The sequence below is a fragment of the Lepisosteus platostomus genome, chromosome 6, assembly GCF_059453375.1.
Source record: "Lepisosteus platostomus isolate fLepPlt1 chromosome 6, fLepPlt1.hap1, whole genome shotgun sequence".
NCBI lineage: Eukaryota > Metazoa > Chordata > Actinopteri > Semionotiformes > Lepisosteidae > Lepisosteus > Lepisosteus platostomus.
The window spans coordinates 41,322,535-41,338,935 of record NC_142616.1 but is presented as its reverse complement, the minus strand read 5'-3'; the positions used below and the strand labels follow the sequence as shown (position 1 = coordinate 41,338,935).

General features: G+C 37.3%; 1 protein-coding gene across 2 annotated transcripts in view; it reads right to left on the bottom strand.

Annotated features, from left to right (window-relative positions):
- Positions 1-16,401, bottom strand: part of LOC148661720 (attractin-like protein 1) — a 429,208-nt gene that overhangs the window by 91,160 nt on the left and 321,647 nt on the right. Inside the window, exon 27 of one of the 2 annotated variants that reach the window (XM_088635865.1) lies at positions 14,439-15,462. The exons of the other annotated variant lie outside the window; for it this stretch is intronic. Coding sequence (XP_088491991.1) covers positions 15,328-15,462 — 135 coding nt within the window. The 3' untranslated portion in view covers positions 14,439-15,327. Of the gene's footprint in view, positions 1-14,438; positions 15,463-16,401 lie in introns of those variants that run through there. 2 annotated transcript variants of the gene reach the window in all.

The following is a 16,401-nucleotide window of genomic DNA, read 5'->3' as shown; positions in this document are numbered from 1 at the left end:
GAGATGCCATCTGATTGCTGAGCTGAGACTGATATGCTAGCAGTTCTGCTCCAGCTCCAGCTATTCTCCATATTTTCTTCACCAGCAATCAGAGCCAGGTGGAAAACCAACGTGCTCTGCCCTGCTGGGTGCCTGCACACATCGCCCTACTTGTGTGAAACTGGCACATCAGAGCATCAGAAGAGAGGAGGCTCATTTATTAGAACAGCTTCCTGTGACTAAAGACGGCTTCCTACTGCCCCGCTGTCCACCCACACTGACATCCATTTAGAACTGTAGGACATGGGGATTTCACAGACAGATCAGTAATCATTACACAGCCTGCCTTCATTTCCATAGATAATAGTCTCTTAAATGGATCATCTGTCCATTTACAGCAATTGTTGTTCCCATAAGAAGTGGTCTGCCTACTATAACAGTTGTGTGTTGTACAGATAAAGCAGGAGATAACAAAGGCTGTTGAGTTTTAAAGAGTCAAACAAGACCTTGTGCGGTTAACCAGAAATGCCTACACAATTCTGGTCACCTAGCCATATGAATCTGCAAAACAATAGGGGCAATATTATCACAGTTGTGTGATACAACCTCCAGGTCATAAAAATTGCCAAGGCATGCTCAGTGATATGAAATCAAAATTACCAGAGCTTTGAATTATCTCCTGACAAGAGAGAAAGCATAGCATGAAACTATTCCCTTATTACAGCACTGCTCCCACTTTAATTCAAATGGACATCTTTGGTGTATGTGGATATAAAAAATACTGAAAAAACAATACACAAATAATGCATATTTTAATGCACAAATACCTTAATTATATATTTGTATATTAAAAATATAGCTTAGGGAGGATTCGCATAGTGTTGATTAAGTAAATCTGCCTACTGAAATAACTATATTGTGCAAACTGCACACTGTCAAACGAAATTTAGAGGGACCATTGAAACTGTCCACAGTCAAAGAACAGCCACACCAGAGAGTGGCATTACAGCTAAATGCGACCATAAGTTGTGTCTGTGATGATCTGCACACCTTCTGCACTTGATAGTAAGGATGTCAGTGATATACCAGTCACTTGGTATACCAAGTAGTTGACCAAGGAAACATGTTTTAAATGTTGTGAGCCTGATCTCACTGCTCTGCTGTCCAGTTTTCCTGATGTGCTTGTTAGAGAAGGACAACAGACTACATAAGCACTTCATAAATTCCAGAACTTTCAACTTGTAAAGTACTTATTGCACCTAATATCTCGACTCAACAGAGGCAGTGAGCTTTTCAGGCGGAATTTACTGAGGCACTGTTAATGTGATCAAAAGTTAAAAGATATTCTTATTTAGGAAATGCATTTGAGCAAAGACTGCACTTGCAAATGGTATAAAATTGCATAGACTTAGGAACTGTGAGCATCTGTGAAAACCCTCATTAAGAAATTGTATTTTTGGGGGAGCTTGTTAAAAGTCAACAGATAAAAATCCTGTATCTCAGCCTTGAGTGTTTAAAAGAACCAATTAAGGCTGCAGCGCTCTGGCAAGCTGGTGATTTCTGAAGCAAACAGAAGGCTTCTGAGGAATTAGTTTTAAGATGCCTGCCTGAAGATTACTTTGAATCCCTTTTGCTTATCGAGATTTGTACTTTTCTCCCCTAAAGTTCTGTATCACAAACTCCTATACATAAAATAAATCACACACAACTAATTGTGACATGGTATAATCTCCTAACAAATCTCCTTCAAATACAGTAAAACTAATAACATTAATAAATCACCCTTATTTCAGAAGGGTAAGGTCCCTTCAGATAAATTCCTAAACCCGATGTGAATCCAGACAGCTGTAATAATGAGTTCCTTGTATCTTGCCCATGAGGACCCTTTATTCACTAAGGTATAGAAATCTGTGTAAACTGTAGCCAAGATGGTCTCAAAAGAGCTCTCCTTTCTTACAGGATTGACTTCAGCATGCTCATCATCAGCTGGGAATGCTCCTATCCTGCCAGTTTTCTAGTTTTTGAACAAAGTCCTTTAGGACTCATTGTCCCATGAATGGTTTGGTGCTCAGTAGAGTTAGCTGATGAATGTATAGTGTATTGTACAGATGAATAGCAAAGAACTCCAGGGCAATAGATGAGAGACACAGAGAATTCTCTTTTATGCCCTCCAAACATACAGCAACGGTTTATTATTTCATCATTTTGATGTGATGAAAAGTAGAAAAGGATTATAACTAAGCTGCATTGCTATATATTTGCCTGCATTTCAATACTGCTAAAAAGAAACTCATCAGATGAATATCGTCTTACAGAAAACATGTACTTAAACTTATCAGTAACAAAAAAGATAAATACAAAACATCATCTTAGTAATCATTTCAATGTTGGACTCCTATCCTGCTGACAAAGCATTTCATGTCAGAATTAGTCTACTGCTGTAAGCAGCATGGAGCACATTACAGATAATGCCTAATCTAATTAATCAAACATCTGTACTAAGATTTAAAAAAATCCGAAATACATCCCTGACAGCCTTTAATTGTCAATAAAAAGTTATCTTGAAAGATGCACCTTTACACAAATAATTAAACAAATGTAATTACTATTTTAATTAAAACAGAATAGAAACATGGTATCCCAGTTATTGCATATTGCCTAAATCACGCTTGTAAATGGCCTGGGTTCATGACTTTTGTGATCACAACATTGCACACCACTCTCTTGCTGCATTAATAACATACTCTTAGTCTCAGTTTAACCTTAATCTTATTGCTGTAAAGCAATACAAATATAAGAATAAGAAAGGTCATGAATGAGAGGAGGCCATTCAAGCTATTTAGCCACACAGCTGTTTCACCTTTAATAAGGCTGATCAGCATGACACAAATACCATTTCCACACAAGAAATTATATGTAATCAACAACCAATTATTCATTTCAACCACTTTTACTTTCTACACATGACATTAACTTAACATTAAAACATTAATATGTCTTTAACTTGGTAAGAGAGACATCTATTATCTGTGTATAACAAAATTAATAATAATTAAAATTGCACTCTTCCACATATACGATATACAAGGTCTGCCATATAATATATACTGATGGAAAAAAGAAATGCAACATCTTTTGGAATGAGAATACTATAGTTATAGCTTATGTACCTTCACAAAAATTTGTCAATTTGTTTTAAGCCCTCTGACCAGCAATACAGCTTGTGCAGTGAGGCATTGCATCTTGCCAATCACATGAAAGCTCATTAGGTCCACTTTTACCCAATGAGGTCCAGGTGGAACAATGCCTGATCAGGTCACCTTTAAAAAGGCCTTAATTCAAAGCTTAGGTTACTGCAAGAAAAAGGCCACACAGTCAGTTTTCTGTGCATTCCATAATGCGTCGAATGTCACCAGAAGCAAGGGAGAGGGCCATTGGGATGCTGCAGGCAGGCATCTCATGTGCCAGCATTGCCAGACACTATGGAGTAAGCACTGTGTCCTGACTGCAGAGAAAGTTTCAGCAGACCGGCAGGACAGATGACCGCCCAATATCCGGTCGCCCTCGAGTGACCACACCAGAGTAGGACCGACACATCAGACTGGTCCATCTGAGAGATTGTTTCAGATCTGCCACCCGTACTGCTGCTGAAACTGCTGGCAGACACAAATTCCAAAATTCCATGGGCATCTTTGCAAGAGCAGGGGTATTAACCCTGGTGTGAAGTTCTGAGTAATTCAACTGGTAAAGCAATTCTTACTTCTCTACCTGATTTTCTGTATAGTGGGTACTGCAATTAAGTATGAATGAAGTTGCTCCCCTTCTGTATGTGTGAAACACTTTAGAATTCTTTAGGAGACGCAATAAATAAAAGCAGAAATTATTGTTGACAACAGTGTAGTTATCTTTACTTGAATAAAATATCTGCTGAAGTCTTAAGACATTAGATTCTATTCACATCAACGAGTATGATATTCCTTTATAATCAGGAGTTACTGTGATTATTCTTTTTGAACACTTTCCAGTCCAGTGAAATCCATTTTGTAATGTGTTGAATCAAAATTCAACACGATATTCTACATGACGACTTACCACAACATCGTCCAATGCCAATATTACTTCTATTATTTTAAAATGTAATACGAATATCTAATGACTAAGTAGTCTCAGTACATTCTGCTTGGCTGAACAATATTTTACTGAGGGTTATGAGACAACAGCTTCTGAATCGGGCAAATCAGTCAGAGCCTAGATTTTATGGTGCACTGGCCTATGTTCTCTTTTGCTGAGAAAAGAAGGAATTTAGCTAATTAGTCTTCTGAGAAATTAAAATAGTTGGGACATGCTCTTTGCAGACAATACCGTATCTCATTACTTTCAACAAGACAAAGAAAACAACAATTACCACAACAATTAGAACACCACAGACACAGATGCTCTGAAACTAATTAAAGACCTGCCTAAAAACTAATAAGATGAGGATGACTGGGCTTCTCGGCAGATATGTGTCTTTGTTTCAAGCTAAATGGAGCAGGCTCAATGTGGGAATTTGTTTTTACTTTGCACTGTGAAGTCTCTAATGCCTGCTGAAGATGTCACAGATCCACTTTCTTCAACCCTTTTCTCCTTAAGGCAATTTTCTGAAACAATCATCTCTGGACTTTTTCTCCTATTGTATGACAAAGGATTGCAGAAGAAGGGAAATTCCTTAGCATATTGCAGGAGTCAGAAATTTTAATTGATCGGTAATGCCATATATTAAGTTGTATAAAGATGGGGTTTAACATATCATTAATGAGATAACCTTCTTACTATTAACTGTGGTTCTTAAGAATGTTAAGAACTCCAGGTACCGCTAATGTTCATATTAACCTTAACCCAGCATTCATAACTGAATGTTGTTGACGCTAAATGTCTAAAGGTTTTATAAATGTCAATTTAAAGTGAATAAATTTAGAATTTATTCTAAATTACCAGACAGTTTTTGTTTATTGCACATATGTAATGTTTCACACCAATGGGGATTTCAATTAAGTTTTTCTGCTGGAACAGGTGAAAATATTACTTGGTGTGCAAAGTGAGCTGTATAGTGCAGGGAATTCCAGTACAAATTTGATCTATATCATGAGACAACTGTGACTTCAAATACCCATGTTTCTGAGTGTGAGCATAACTGGCTTACTGCCTTCAGGGTTAGGTGGATAAAAGTTGACAAGAGTTTTCTTGACTTGGCATATAAATGAAATCCCCATTGCTGCCCAAACCCTTAGTAGCTAGCAGTACAGTCACTCATGTGGGAAAAAAGAAACATACTGTATGACATGACATTTCTGAAAATAGCTGCTTAAATTATATGATCTAACTCCCTACCATGCTCATTAATTGTCCATATTGGCTTGACTGTCACATCTTAAATCAAAGGTTAAGACCCTTTTCAATTTTGTCTCTTTACAGCCAGACTATTATTCAAAGACATGCAGGCACTACAACTGTCAGAGAACATACTAACACAGTTAATGCCACAGCTGACTGCAGATGATCTGCTCTTTGGAACACTGAAGCCTAACAGTTTCTTAATGAATCATTGTAAGTTAGTCATCCTAACCTGAACACCTGTGTTCAAGGACAGGTTATGAATTAGTAGGGCAGGACAATGCCACAGACACTTGGCAATATGTCAAGGCCATATTTGAAAGGCCTTACATTTTAAATGGTTATTTCAGTAGACGCAAGGTTCTCTGGCACCTCCCAGGCCTTTGCGGGTTTGTGAGTATGCTAGTGAGCAAAGTGCCTCCTTTCAAATTGGCACTGAGGCCTGTATATTGATTCAACATGCAACATGTCAAAAGGTAATGTGTCAAAGGTTCAATGGGTAGGAAGGCTGCAGGAGCAGGATTGCAGGATTGTGAATCACAATTGTAAATCCAGAACTAATTAATCCATAATATCTAGTGGCAATCACAACTGTAAATCCAGAACTAAATCCAGAATATTTAGTGGAAACATAATAAAAAAAACTGAGATTCTGAATTGACAAAATAAAGGTTTTTAAAATATATTTTTGCAACTAATTAAAATAGGAAAACAAACACGAGTGCTGAAGTTGCTATTTGCTATTGGATATAGCTGTATCGTACTGTATCTAGTGTAAAACCAATTATTCTGAAGCGCGGCTTTAAAGGAATTACAAATTCTAAAATAAATGTGAAGAACAAATACGAAGGATAAGATGTGAAACGATCCAGGGACATTCTGCAGTCTCTCAATAGTGCTGACTATAAAAGTTCAACTTAAGATATTTAGTCTGACAGTCTTTGTTGTCCTTAGTTGTTCTTTGTCTTTAGGGATCTAGTCCAGCATCACCTTGGTCTATATTCTTGCTCCAGGTGCAGCCTATTGTCACGTTCACCTCTTTACCCTTACTACAGTACTGTATGCCACATACTCATTTTTTAGCATAAAGTGTGATTGAAGTATTAGAAAACAGTATTCATACCCAAATCACATTTGAATACAAATAAAAGTTTTTAATTCACAAAAAATCACACACGTTTTAAAACAAAGTAGTAAATAAAATAGTTTGTGAATTAAGAACCACACTTTGTATTTAAAACGTTTACATACAACTAGATTTCAGACATCCCTTCCCTTAAACCCTTTGCAAATAATCTTAGAAAGATATTGTCATCCTTAGATTAAGTTCATGCACACAATACATTCAAGTATGGCCCCCCAAAAGTGTGTGATTTATAACAATTCTCTTACAAAAGTTTAAATAGCTTATTTTTGGACAATTTATCAATGGTGGTTTTTAATGAGGTCTAAATAAACCTGTTCACTATTCAAATACTTTTTCTCTGTTTCACCACAAATGTTTCAGAAATATCTCTTGTACAAAGTATCTTAGTTGCATAATCCTGTGAAAAGCCAAAAATTTCGAAACTGACATTGCAGAGGAAAAATTATTTTACCTTCCATATTAAGTGTAAATAGGTTCTTATTTAAGTATTCATTGATCATATATAGATGCTGCACCTCAGCCTGATCCGAGGTAGGGGAGCTTCTCCTCTTAAAGTGATGACTGTTGTTTAATTAGTTTAGAAGATAATTTTTTTGTGTGTGCAATTATTTGTAAAATTAAAGCTGCCCCAAATCACTTAATTTACTCATAGTGAAAGATATGCGTCCTTTTAGCCTCTGAAAAACAAATGATTGCATTTCATGAAAAGTATGTCTATTACTTTTTAGACTAGGCAGGCAAATTAATTGCCTTATACTCCTATAGTCTTTCTTTCAACCCCCCTTTATAAAACATCTAGTAGGTGCTTCCCAAGTCAATGGTCTTCATTGATATCCTGATGGGGAGTCTATTGCATCTTAGTTTTTATGCATTGAGGCTGCTATACAACTTTTCATGAGGAATAATGGCTCCCAATCAAAAAATGTGTTATGAATGTTTATTATACAGTAAGGTAAGGCATAATGAGTTTAAGATAAACCTGTTTGGCTGCGATCCAACAACCTGACTACAGGACAAAGAAGTCTGGACCATCATGCAGACTGAAGAATTAATCAAGGTGTAGCTGGAAAAGATGGAGATGGGATGGAGGAGGGATGGAAAAGAAATTGTGAGGAATTGGGGTCTACTGCACCTTTTCAGAGCATTTTGGATGGCGACATCATAGCAAATTAGAGTTTAAGCAATAAAGGTGAAGGGGATCTAGGTTGCCATCACTCCTCCTAAACTTTAATTGAAGACTATTTAAAAGTTGAAGAACACTTTTAGAACCTGAATAGCACCTTTTAGAATAGCAAAAAATGTTTTTTAAATCTAGTATTTTACTATATTATTTGCACTGAAGCAGAAAACATTGAGCAGTACAGTATAAAGACTAATTATGTACATTCTTGCCAGTGGTAATCTCCACTCTCATTATTAGAACTTGGATATGTAGTTTTAAAATTACAACAATAGGCTGTTCACTCAACCACTGTCTGAGTCAATGGCCTACAGTATATACAGATGCAGCCATCTAGAATGTGCAAGGTTTCAGTCAATATATTGCTTAAGACAGCATTTCAGACAGCAGTGTGTCATGGCATTTTTATTTTTTCAAATAATCTGATGCATGGCTACTCTACGGTGCATACTGTATCCCAAGAGCACATTGCAATATTAATAATTTAAATAGATTGATCTAAATACAATGCAGACTTGTCTCGGGTACAATGCAACTTACAGTACATGACAAAGTTATTCAAAACACTGCTCAAAACTTTTATTTTATTTTTACGTTTATTTGCTTTTTAATACAATGTGAGCTGCAAGATAACTGTAACTAGGACCATTGGTATTTCACGACCTGTTTGTTTCAACTGTAATTCAACTCTCTAGGATTTGGACTTCAATATACAACAGTGTATAAAATAAGTTATATTTCCATGACAATTGAATCTAAGCAGGTAAATATATACATATTAAAATGAAAAAAAGATGTAATACTCTTGTTAGGGAAAAACTCTTAACAGAGGTAAAGTGTTTTTGCCCTGAACAGAACAGTGCAGGAAAAATTAAAATACAAATTGAGCATTGGATAGATTAACATATTAGATTTATAGATTTATCACCAAGATAATAAAGAAAAAACAAAATAATTGTGAAACCCATTTAACTTAATCCTGCTTATTGCCAGCAGCCATATCACCCTGCAACTCACAACTGGCAACCCACTGAAGCTAAGCAGGTGTGAGCCTGGTCAGTACCTGGATGGGAGACCTCCTGGGAAAAACTAAGGTTGCTGCTGGAAGAGGTGTTAGTGGGGCCAGCAGGGGGTGCTCACCCTGCGGTCCATGTGGGTCCTAATACCCCAGAATAGTGACGGGGACACTATACTGTAAACAGGCGCCGTCCTTCGGATGAGACGTAAAACCGAGGTCATTAAAAATCCCAGGGCGCTTCTCGAAAAGAGTAGGGGTGTAACCCCGGTGTCCCGGCCAAATTTCCCATTGGCCCTTAACAAACATCGCCTCCTAATAATCCCCCTCTATGAATTGGCTACATCACTCTGTTCTCCTCCCCACTAATAACTGATGTGTGGTGAGCGTTCTGGCGCACTATGGCTGCTGTCGCATCATCCAGGTGGATGCTGCACATTGGTGGTGGTGGAGGGGAGTCCCCATTACCTGTAAAGCGCTTTGAGTGGAGTGTCCAGAAAAACGCTATATAAGTGTAAGCAATTATTATTATTATTATTATTATTATTATTGTTGTTGACTCAAATTGAACTGTCAGTTATTTAATCATGTTTGGTCTGATGTTAAGCAACTGTAAATTAAAATTTGGATATATATTTGTGCATACACAAGTTGCATCAAAGAGCAGGCAACGACAAGCATCTCTTAGCCTTTAAGCTTTCGTTGTAAATAAGGATTACAAGACAACTGTGTAATTGCACCCTTCAGTTATTGTTTAAAATTTTCTCTGCTGGGGCAATATTTCAAAACATTGTTTGCCATTTATTTTTCTATGGTTGCAATTAGTTGGCTCTGGGAAACTTGGCTAGATATTACATGCTAGAGCCAATATATGGATTTTGCAAATCAAATGCAGAGGATATGGCAACAAACTTCAAAATAATTAATTGCATTCCTTGATCACGTACTGTAAATAGTTTTAACACTGTCAAATTCAGTGACATGGTTAAAATTGACCTCATACTGTATGTAAGTACGTCACAATGCCTTGAGCAACTCTCACCTAATTAAATGCGTAGTTTAGCAATATCTGCTAACTTAACTAAAGTCTTGCTCACATAGCAATTAATTTAATCACTCCTATAAAAGAAATATGAAAAAACTATTTTTTTACAGTCTGTGAACTCAAAGTTCAATCTTGAAAACCATTAAAATATGTTAAGTTTAACCAATTTAACAATTTCTACTTGTAAATCAGTGGTTTGGGGGGAAATACTCACTCCTTAGGTGACTTATGGTTAAAATCTCCCCACTACCACCTCCCAAATTAATTATTGTTTATTCCATGACACCTGCTGTCCAATTTGTCCCGGGGACTATACTGTAAGCTGAGACAAACCCTCTGTCAGGGCACAAATAACAATTCCAACATTCCTGACAATGTTCCACTTCTAAGATTGAAGACAATGTCTCATCTCTGTCAATCTGAGGTTTTCATGTGTTGTGTTTTTATAGATGGTAAATGTCTGTTTAATGTTGTGCAAAATATTTTAAATCCAGCCATCCATGCTACGTTGAAACTGAGGCAGTCACTCAAACTCCATCTGACATACAGTAGCTGATCCATCCATTTTTTAATCTAAGATTTTCATTAGCTACTTTGATTGATTTAACGGCTGCAACTGTCCCTTGTAATTAAAGGGGTATTTTATAATGAAGCAGTTTAATAAACCAATTAGATTGTTTCGATTAGAGAAACTTGAATATCTATATATACCTCTGTAAGTGCATCAACAATGTTAAAAATAAGCCGTGAAAAACACACAGCTCTACTGAAAAACTACAGAAAAAGCAGTATTAAAAGTGCATGCAACCAGCTTCTGGAACAAAACCTTTTTTTTAAGTATAAACAGTGCAAAGGACAAAAATGTTTGGCACTTATATAAGTAAGCAAGTCAATTTAAATTCCTCTTCTTGGCTTGAAGGTAAGAGAGTAAGTATGATGGCTTCTCTAACCCTGGTTTGACTGTTTTCCTGAGAATGAACAAGACTTAACTCTGCAGGAGCACACACTGTACAAACCACAACTGACTTTTACATTAATTAAAACATAAGGGGACTTTCACTAGGTCAGATAGTGTCTCAAATGAAAGATGACAGTGAAAGATGAAATAAAACACGCTTCGTCACATCAGCTCCGATAATTTTAAACTTTAAGACTGAAAAAAGGTTAATGAACCATAAACTGTAGGAACAATATTGTCTGTTTATGAGCACACTTTTTGTCTCTGAACTTTCTGGTCTGATTAATGCTACAAGAGTTTGGTCATGGACTCAGCTCACACAGCTAAGAGCTCTATTCAGAACAGAACAGAGAATGGACGGCATGCAAAATCTGTTTATAGGTCAGGGCAGGATGCACACATTCTGTCACACCACAGCTGTATGCCTTTTGGGAAAATGTGGATCTCACATACTTCAGATGACCACTGGGCTGCCTAGTCAGACAACAACAAACTGTGCAGTAAGCTTGAACCAAGCTGTCCCGTTTGTGGCCATAAACATTACATGGGCCGATGTTATGTTAATTTAATATGCTCAGGCTTAAACAACTTTTAGCGATTTGGAACCAAGTTTCAATAGGAAACACAGTATTGAAAGAGGGCATATTCAAGACAGATACTCCTACATAGGCAATCAAAATCTGGTTTATCCACCCTTACGAACATTTTTATGTTCATAACAGAAAATTATGTTGTAACTCTAATAGCACTACACAGAGGAAAATTATATTTGTCATAAATAATTGAAGTCCAGAAAACACCATGGCCCCATTTATTGCCACCCCTGTATTTACTACTTTGTAAATCCTCTTGGCACTGATTACACTGACATGACTCCTCCTCTATTGTGCTCTAAATGCTTGGCACTTATGGAGATTCTTGACCATTCTTCCACCCAGAAGTACTTTATGTCTTTCAGAGATTTTTTGTTTCCTATTTGTAAACTGTCTTTGTGATCTCAAATCATAAATGCTCAGTCAATTGAAGTGAAGTCTGGAGATTGACATGGCTAGCCAAGAATATTTATTTTGTGTGCTCCTAACTCATCAGCCCTTTTTCAATTTAGAATTGTGCAAGAATGCCTATTTTCAGAGGGAATCAAGTGTTTGACCAAAATGTTCTGATATGTATTGGGAGTTTATCACTGGTGACATTACAGCTGGAAACCAGGACTTCAATATGCAACCCAACATAACAGATCCCCCACCATATTTCACAGTAGGAATAACTGTTTTTGCAACAAAAGACTTACCTTTTATAAACCAAACATGCTTCAGTTTCCTCCCACAATGCAAAGACATGCTGGAAGGTTAATTGGCTTCTGGGAAAATTGGGCCTGGTGTGAGGGCATGCCTGTTTGTTGTCTGTGCCCTGTGATGGACTGGTATCTCAGAAGTTGCTGCTTTCTTACATGCCTATCTCATTTATACAGGCTTCATACACAACATGCAAATGGTGGTTTTTAATTTTGTAACCTGAAGATACCAGTGTATCTTAACACTATTATATGTTGCTCCTTGCAATTTCCAATACACAAAATTACACAACGTGCTTTGATGTGATAAGCTCCTTTTTCTGAAAAAATATAGTCCAGGATATTGTCTCCAGTTCAGAAATAAGGCTTGTGGGGACTTCATGCTAGCAAGGTGTAAACTAAAATCCACCTTCCTTTAAAAAAACATTATTGTGTATATTATAATATAATAATAAACTTTATTTTACATAGCACCTTTAAAGGTGGCATCTCAAAGTGTTTTACAGAATGACAACAACAATAAAAAGAACACACAAGATAAAACACAATTACAATATACAGAGGAAACTGTGGATGGTGGTACTAAGAAAAGCAGAGGGGTGAAGAATGGAACCAGTAAAGTAAAGGCTTTTCTAAAGAAGAAGGTTTTGAGTCAGGATTTGAAGGAGTTTTGAGAAGGTGACTCTCTGATATCCTTGGGCAGAGAGTTCCAGAGCTTGGGGGCATAACTGGAGTAGGGACCTGTCACCCATACAACGTAGAGGGGCTTGGGGGACAATTAAGAGACCAGAATTAGAAGAGCATAGGTTGCGAGGAGGGGAGTAGGGCGATAATAGTTCAGACAGGTACTGAGGTGCCAAGCCATGCAAAGCCTTATAGGTGAGCATGAGGATTTTAAAGTCCACATGGAATTTGACAGGAAGACAGTGCAAGGACTCCAGGATAGACGTAATGTGATCACTTGCACTACACCTGGTCAGTATTCTGGCTGCTGAATTTTGGACATACTGCAGTTTGTTGAAAGTAGATTTAGATACCCCAGCGAGAAGAGCATTACAGTAGTCAATTTGAGAGAACACATGTGTTGATCAGCTTTTCGGCCACAGTTAGTGATAGCACAGGGCGTAGTCTAGTGATATTTCTGAGGTGATAAAAAGATGTTTTGACAATATGCTGCACATGTGGGTCGATGTTAAGCCAGAATCGAATATCACCCCAAGGTTTTTCAATTTAGACTGAAGCTCAAGTACAAAACCATCTACAGATAGGGTTACAAGATTGGCTTTACGAAGTTGATGGTGGGTGCCAATAAGCATGACTTCAGTCTTATCACAGTTAAGATGAAGGAAGTTTTGAGTCATCCAAGTTTTTATGTCAGAGATGCAATTAGAATAGAGACAGCCACATCAGTGGCAGATTTGGTATGGATGTATATTTGAGTATCATCAGTGTAGAAATGATAGCTGAGACCATGTGATTTTAAAAGCTGACCAAGTGTGAACATGTAAATGCTGAAGAGTAAAGGGCGCAGTATTGGGCCCTGAGGAACACCAGACTTAACAAGACCAATTTCAGACCTATACCCATTAAGAGAGACAAAGTGAAAGCAATCAGTGAGGTAAGACTTGAACCATTTGAGAGCAGTGTCAGAAACTCCAAACACAGTCTCAAGACGAGAAAGTAAGATGTCATGGTCAACAGTGTCAAAAGCAGCACTGAGATCAAGAAGGATGAGTATAGAAAGAGAACCAGAACCAGAAGCTATTAGAAGATCTTTAGTGACTTTGACCAGGGCAGTTTCCGTGCTGTGAAGTTGACGGAAGCCAGATTGGAGGGGTTCAAAAAGGTTATTTGTCATGAGGTGGTTATGTAACTGAAGTGTGACAGCACATTCTAGAATTTCTGCAAGAAAAGGTAAGCTGGAGATAGAGTGAAAATCGTTAAGATTGTCGAGAGCCATGTTAGGCTTTTTTGGCACAGGGGTAATGGCAGCAGTTTTGAGGACCATTGGTACAATGTCAGTGCTTTTGCTTCTCCAGAAAGCAAAAAAAAAACATCAATTGGAAGCAGCTTTATCTAAGATATCATAGAATTATTTGATATTGCACTGGGGAAATAAGATCAAACAAAAAATAAACAAAACAAATGTCCACATTACGTTTAATATTCTACACCAAAACATAACTAAAAAAAATGCATTTTGTCTATTTTCTTTTTCAGCTGGCTAACCATTTGGATAATCATTTTCTATGGTTCTGTGAATGTAACATCTGTTGGAGAACTTTAGTAAGGTGAAATACGAAAGCATCTGGTACCTGTAGGGATTGCTTACTAGGTGAGAATGTATTAGGTATTTCTGCAGTGCGTTGTTTCCAGACTGTTCAATTTTATTTAACAAACAGTTGCATCAACTCTCACCAAAGACACAAAAGGACAAGACTTGTAGATTTTTTTATGTTGTTTCCTTTAATACAGGAAGCACATTAACATTCGGGTTCTTCCCCCATATGCAAAAACAAACAAAAAAAAGTATAAAAATAAAAAATAACAAAGCTTATAAACCCCTATAAACCTCAAAAGAAATTGACAAAGGTATTGGTTATTTTTCCCAACTCCATGATACAAAGCTGATTCAATGAATTTACTCTATTTCAGAATACTTACCTTTATCATCGGAGAGAAAGCAGATGCATGGTGTGCTATGTGGAATTATTGAAATTCAGTGTTTATTTCCCTGTTGCAAGGGAAAACACTGGCACTTATACAGCACATAATCTTTGTGTTTAATTAAAGGTTTTTAAGGATTGCCAGGCCTCCCCATAACAGACAAAACAATCAGTGGCACCAGCTGTTCTTACAAGCATTCAAAACGAAGGGGAGATGGGCACTGAGCTGTTGCACAAAAAGGATATACCTGCCCGTCAGAATGTGCAGGCTTCCTGTCTCATGACATCTCCTGGACAGGACCTTGAATAAGAGCATCCTAGAATTGCTCATGCACAGCATTCAACCCTATGTTTCTTGTCATTTCTGTTGGACAGCATTTCTACATACATAAGCACACAGAAAAGGGAGGAATACACTAGTCCAGGGATTCCTAAACATTTCTTACCAGGGCTTATTTTTAAGCCACCTGTCACAGTTAGAACCCCTATATATTTTAAATTAAAAAATTATATATAATTACTAAAAAATATTTGAAGGTTTAGAAAGTTTTAAATGAAAAGCTCTTCATTCGTATCACCACCAGACAATCTCTGGGCACATTTTGATTAAATCCACCAGAGCGATGCACAGCTCATATCAGACGATGGCAATACTACAGTATATGCTGAATCAACTGCACAGTAAAGTTGCCTCGCAGCTCTGGGGCCTTGAGTTCAATTCCAGACGTGGTGCTATCTGAGTGGAGATTGTACAGTCTGTTGTCCCCGTGTCTGCATGGGTTTCTCCAGGTGCTCCTGTTTCCTCCTACAGTCCACAAACACAGTGGTAGGTTAACTGGTTTGGGAAAACTGGCATTGTTTGGCAGAATAGGCTCCAGCTGCCCCGTGACCCATTTTCTTAAAGAAAGCAGCTTGAAAATGGATGGATATCTAACTAGGTTGTAGAAACAAAAACAACCTTTTAATTCACTGCATCATGTCATGAATGAACAAAGTCCATAACAAATGAACCTTTGCATCCTTATTGTGCTTTTCATCTCAATGGATCCCAAAGCATTTGTATAGAATTAAGGTGACTCAACTTCTTTGATCTCTGAATTGCAGAACCCTTGTGAATAACAGACAGGACCCATTAAGCACAAGGAACTGCATTATACAGCAAATCTGGTACAGACGTAAGAAACTGCTTGTTGAATTGTGTTAACAATAGTTTCTAACATGGAAACATTAATGACAAAGTACTTAAAAACTTAACTTAATATCTTACTGTACTGGTGAGACATGTCATCTACTGGTCCAACAACAACACTTACAGGAGCAACCTGGTTTACCTTGGAGATGCCCCATCCTCATAGTAACCAGGCACAACCAAAATAAGCTTTTGAAATTATCTGATGTACTGTATGCTAGACACAGATGGGTTTTTGTTGTCCGGATTCGGTGATTGGAATACACTGTATTATCTGTAAATCAAGTTGTTTTTCTTAAGATAAGAATCTTAATAAGATAAGAAGAAAATATTGTGCCACTGGATGACATACTCTACAACACTGGATACTATAACATTGGATGTTATGTAATATGATACGAGCACATAAAGACTTATTTTGGAGACAGAGGATAAAACTATGGAAGTTAGATAAGAATGAATTAGAAGAAGGAAGAATAAGCACTTTTGAAATTTGTGCCTTAGCAAATACCAGAGAAAGCAAAACGAACAGGCATGCCCCAATGGACAGATTAT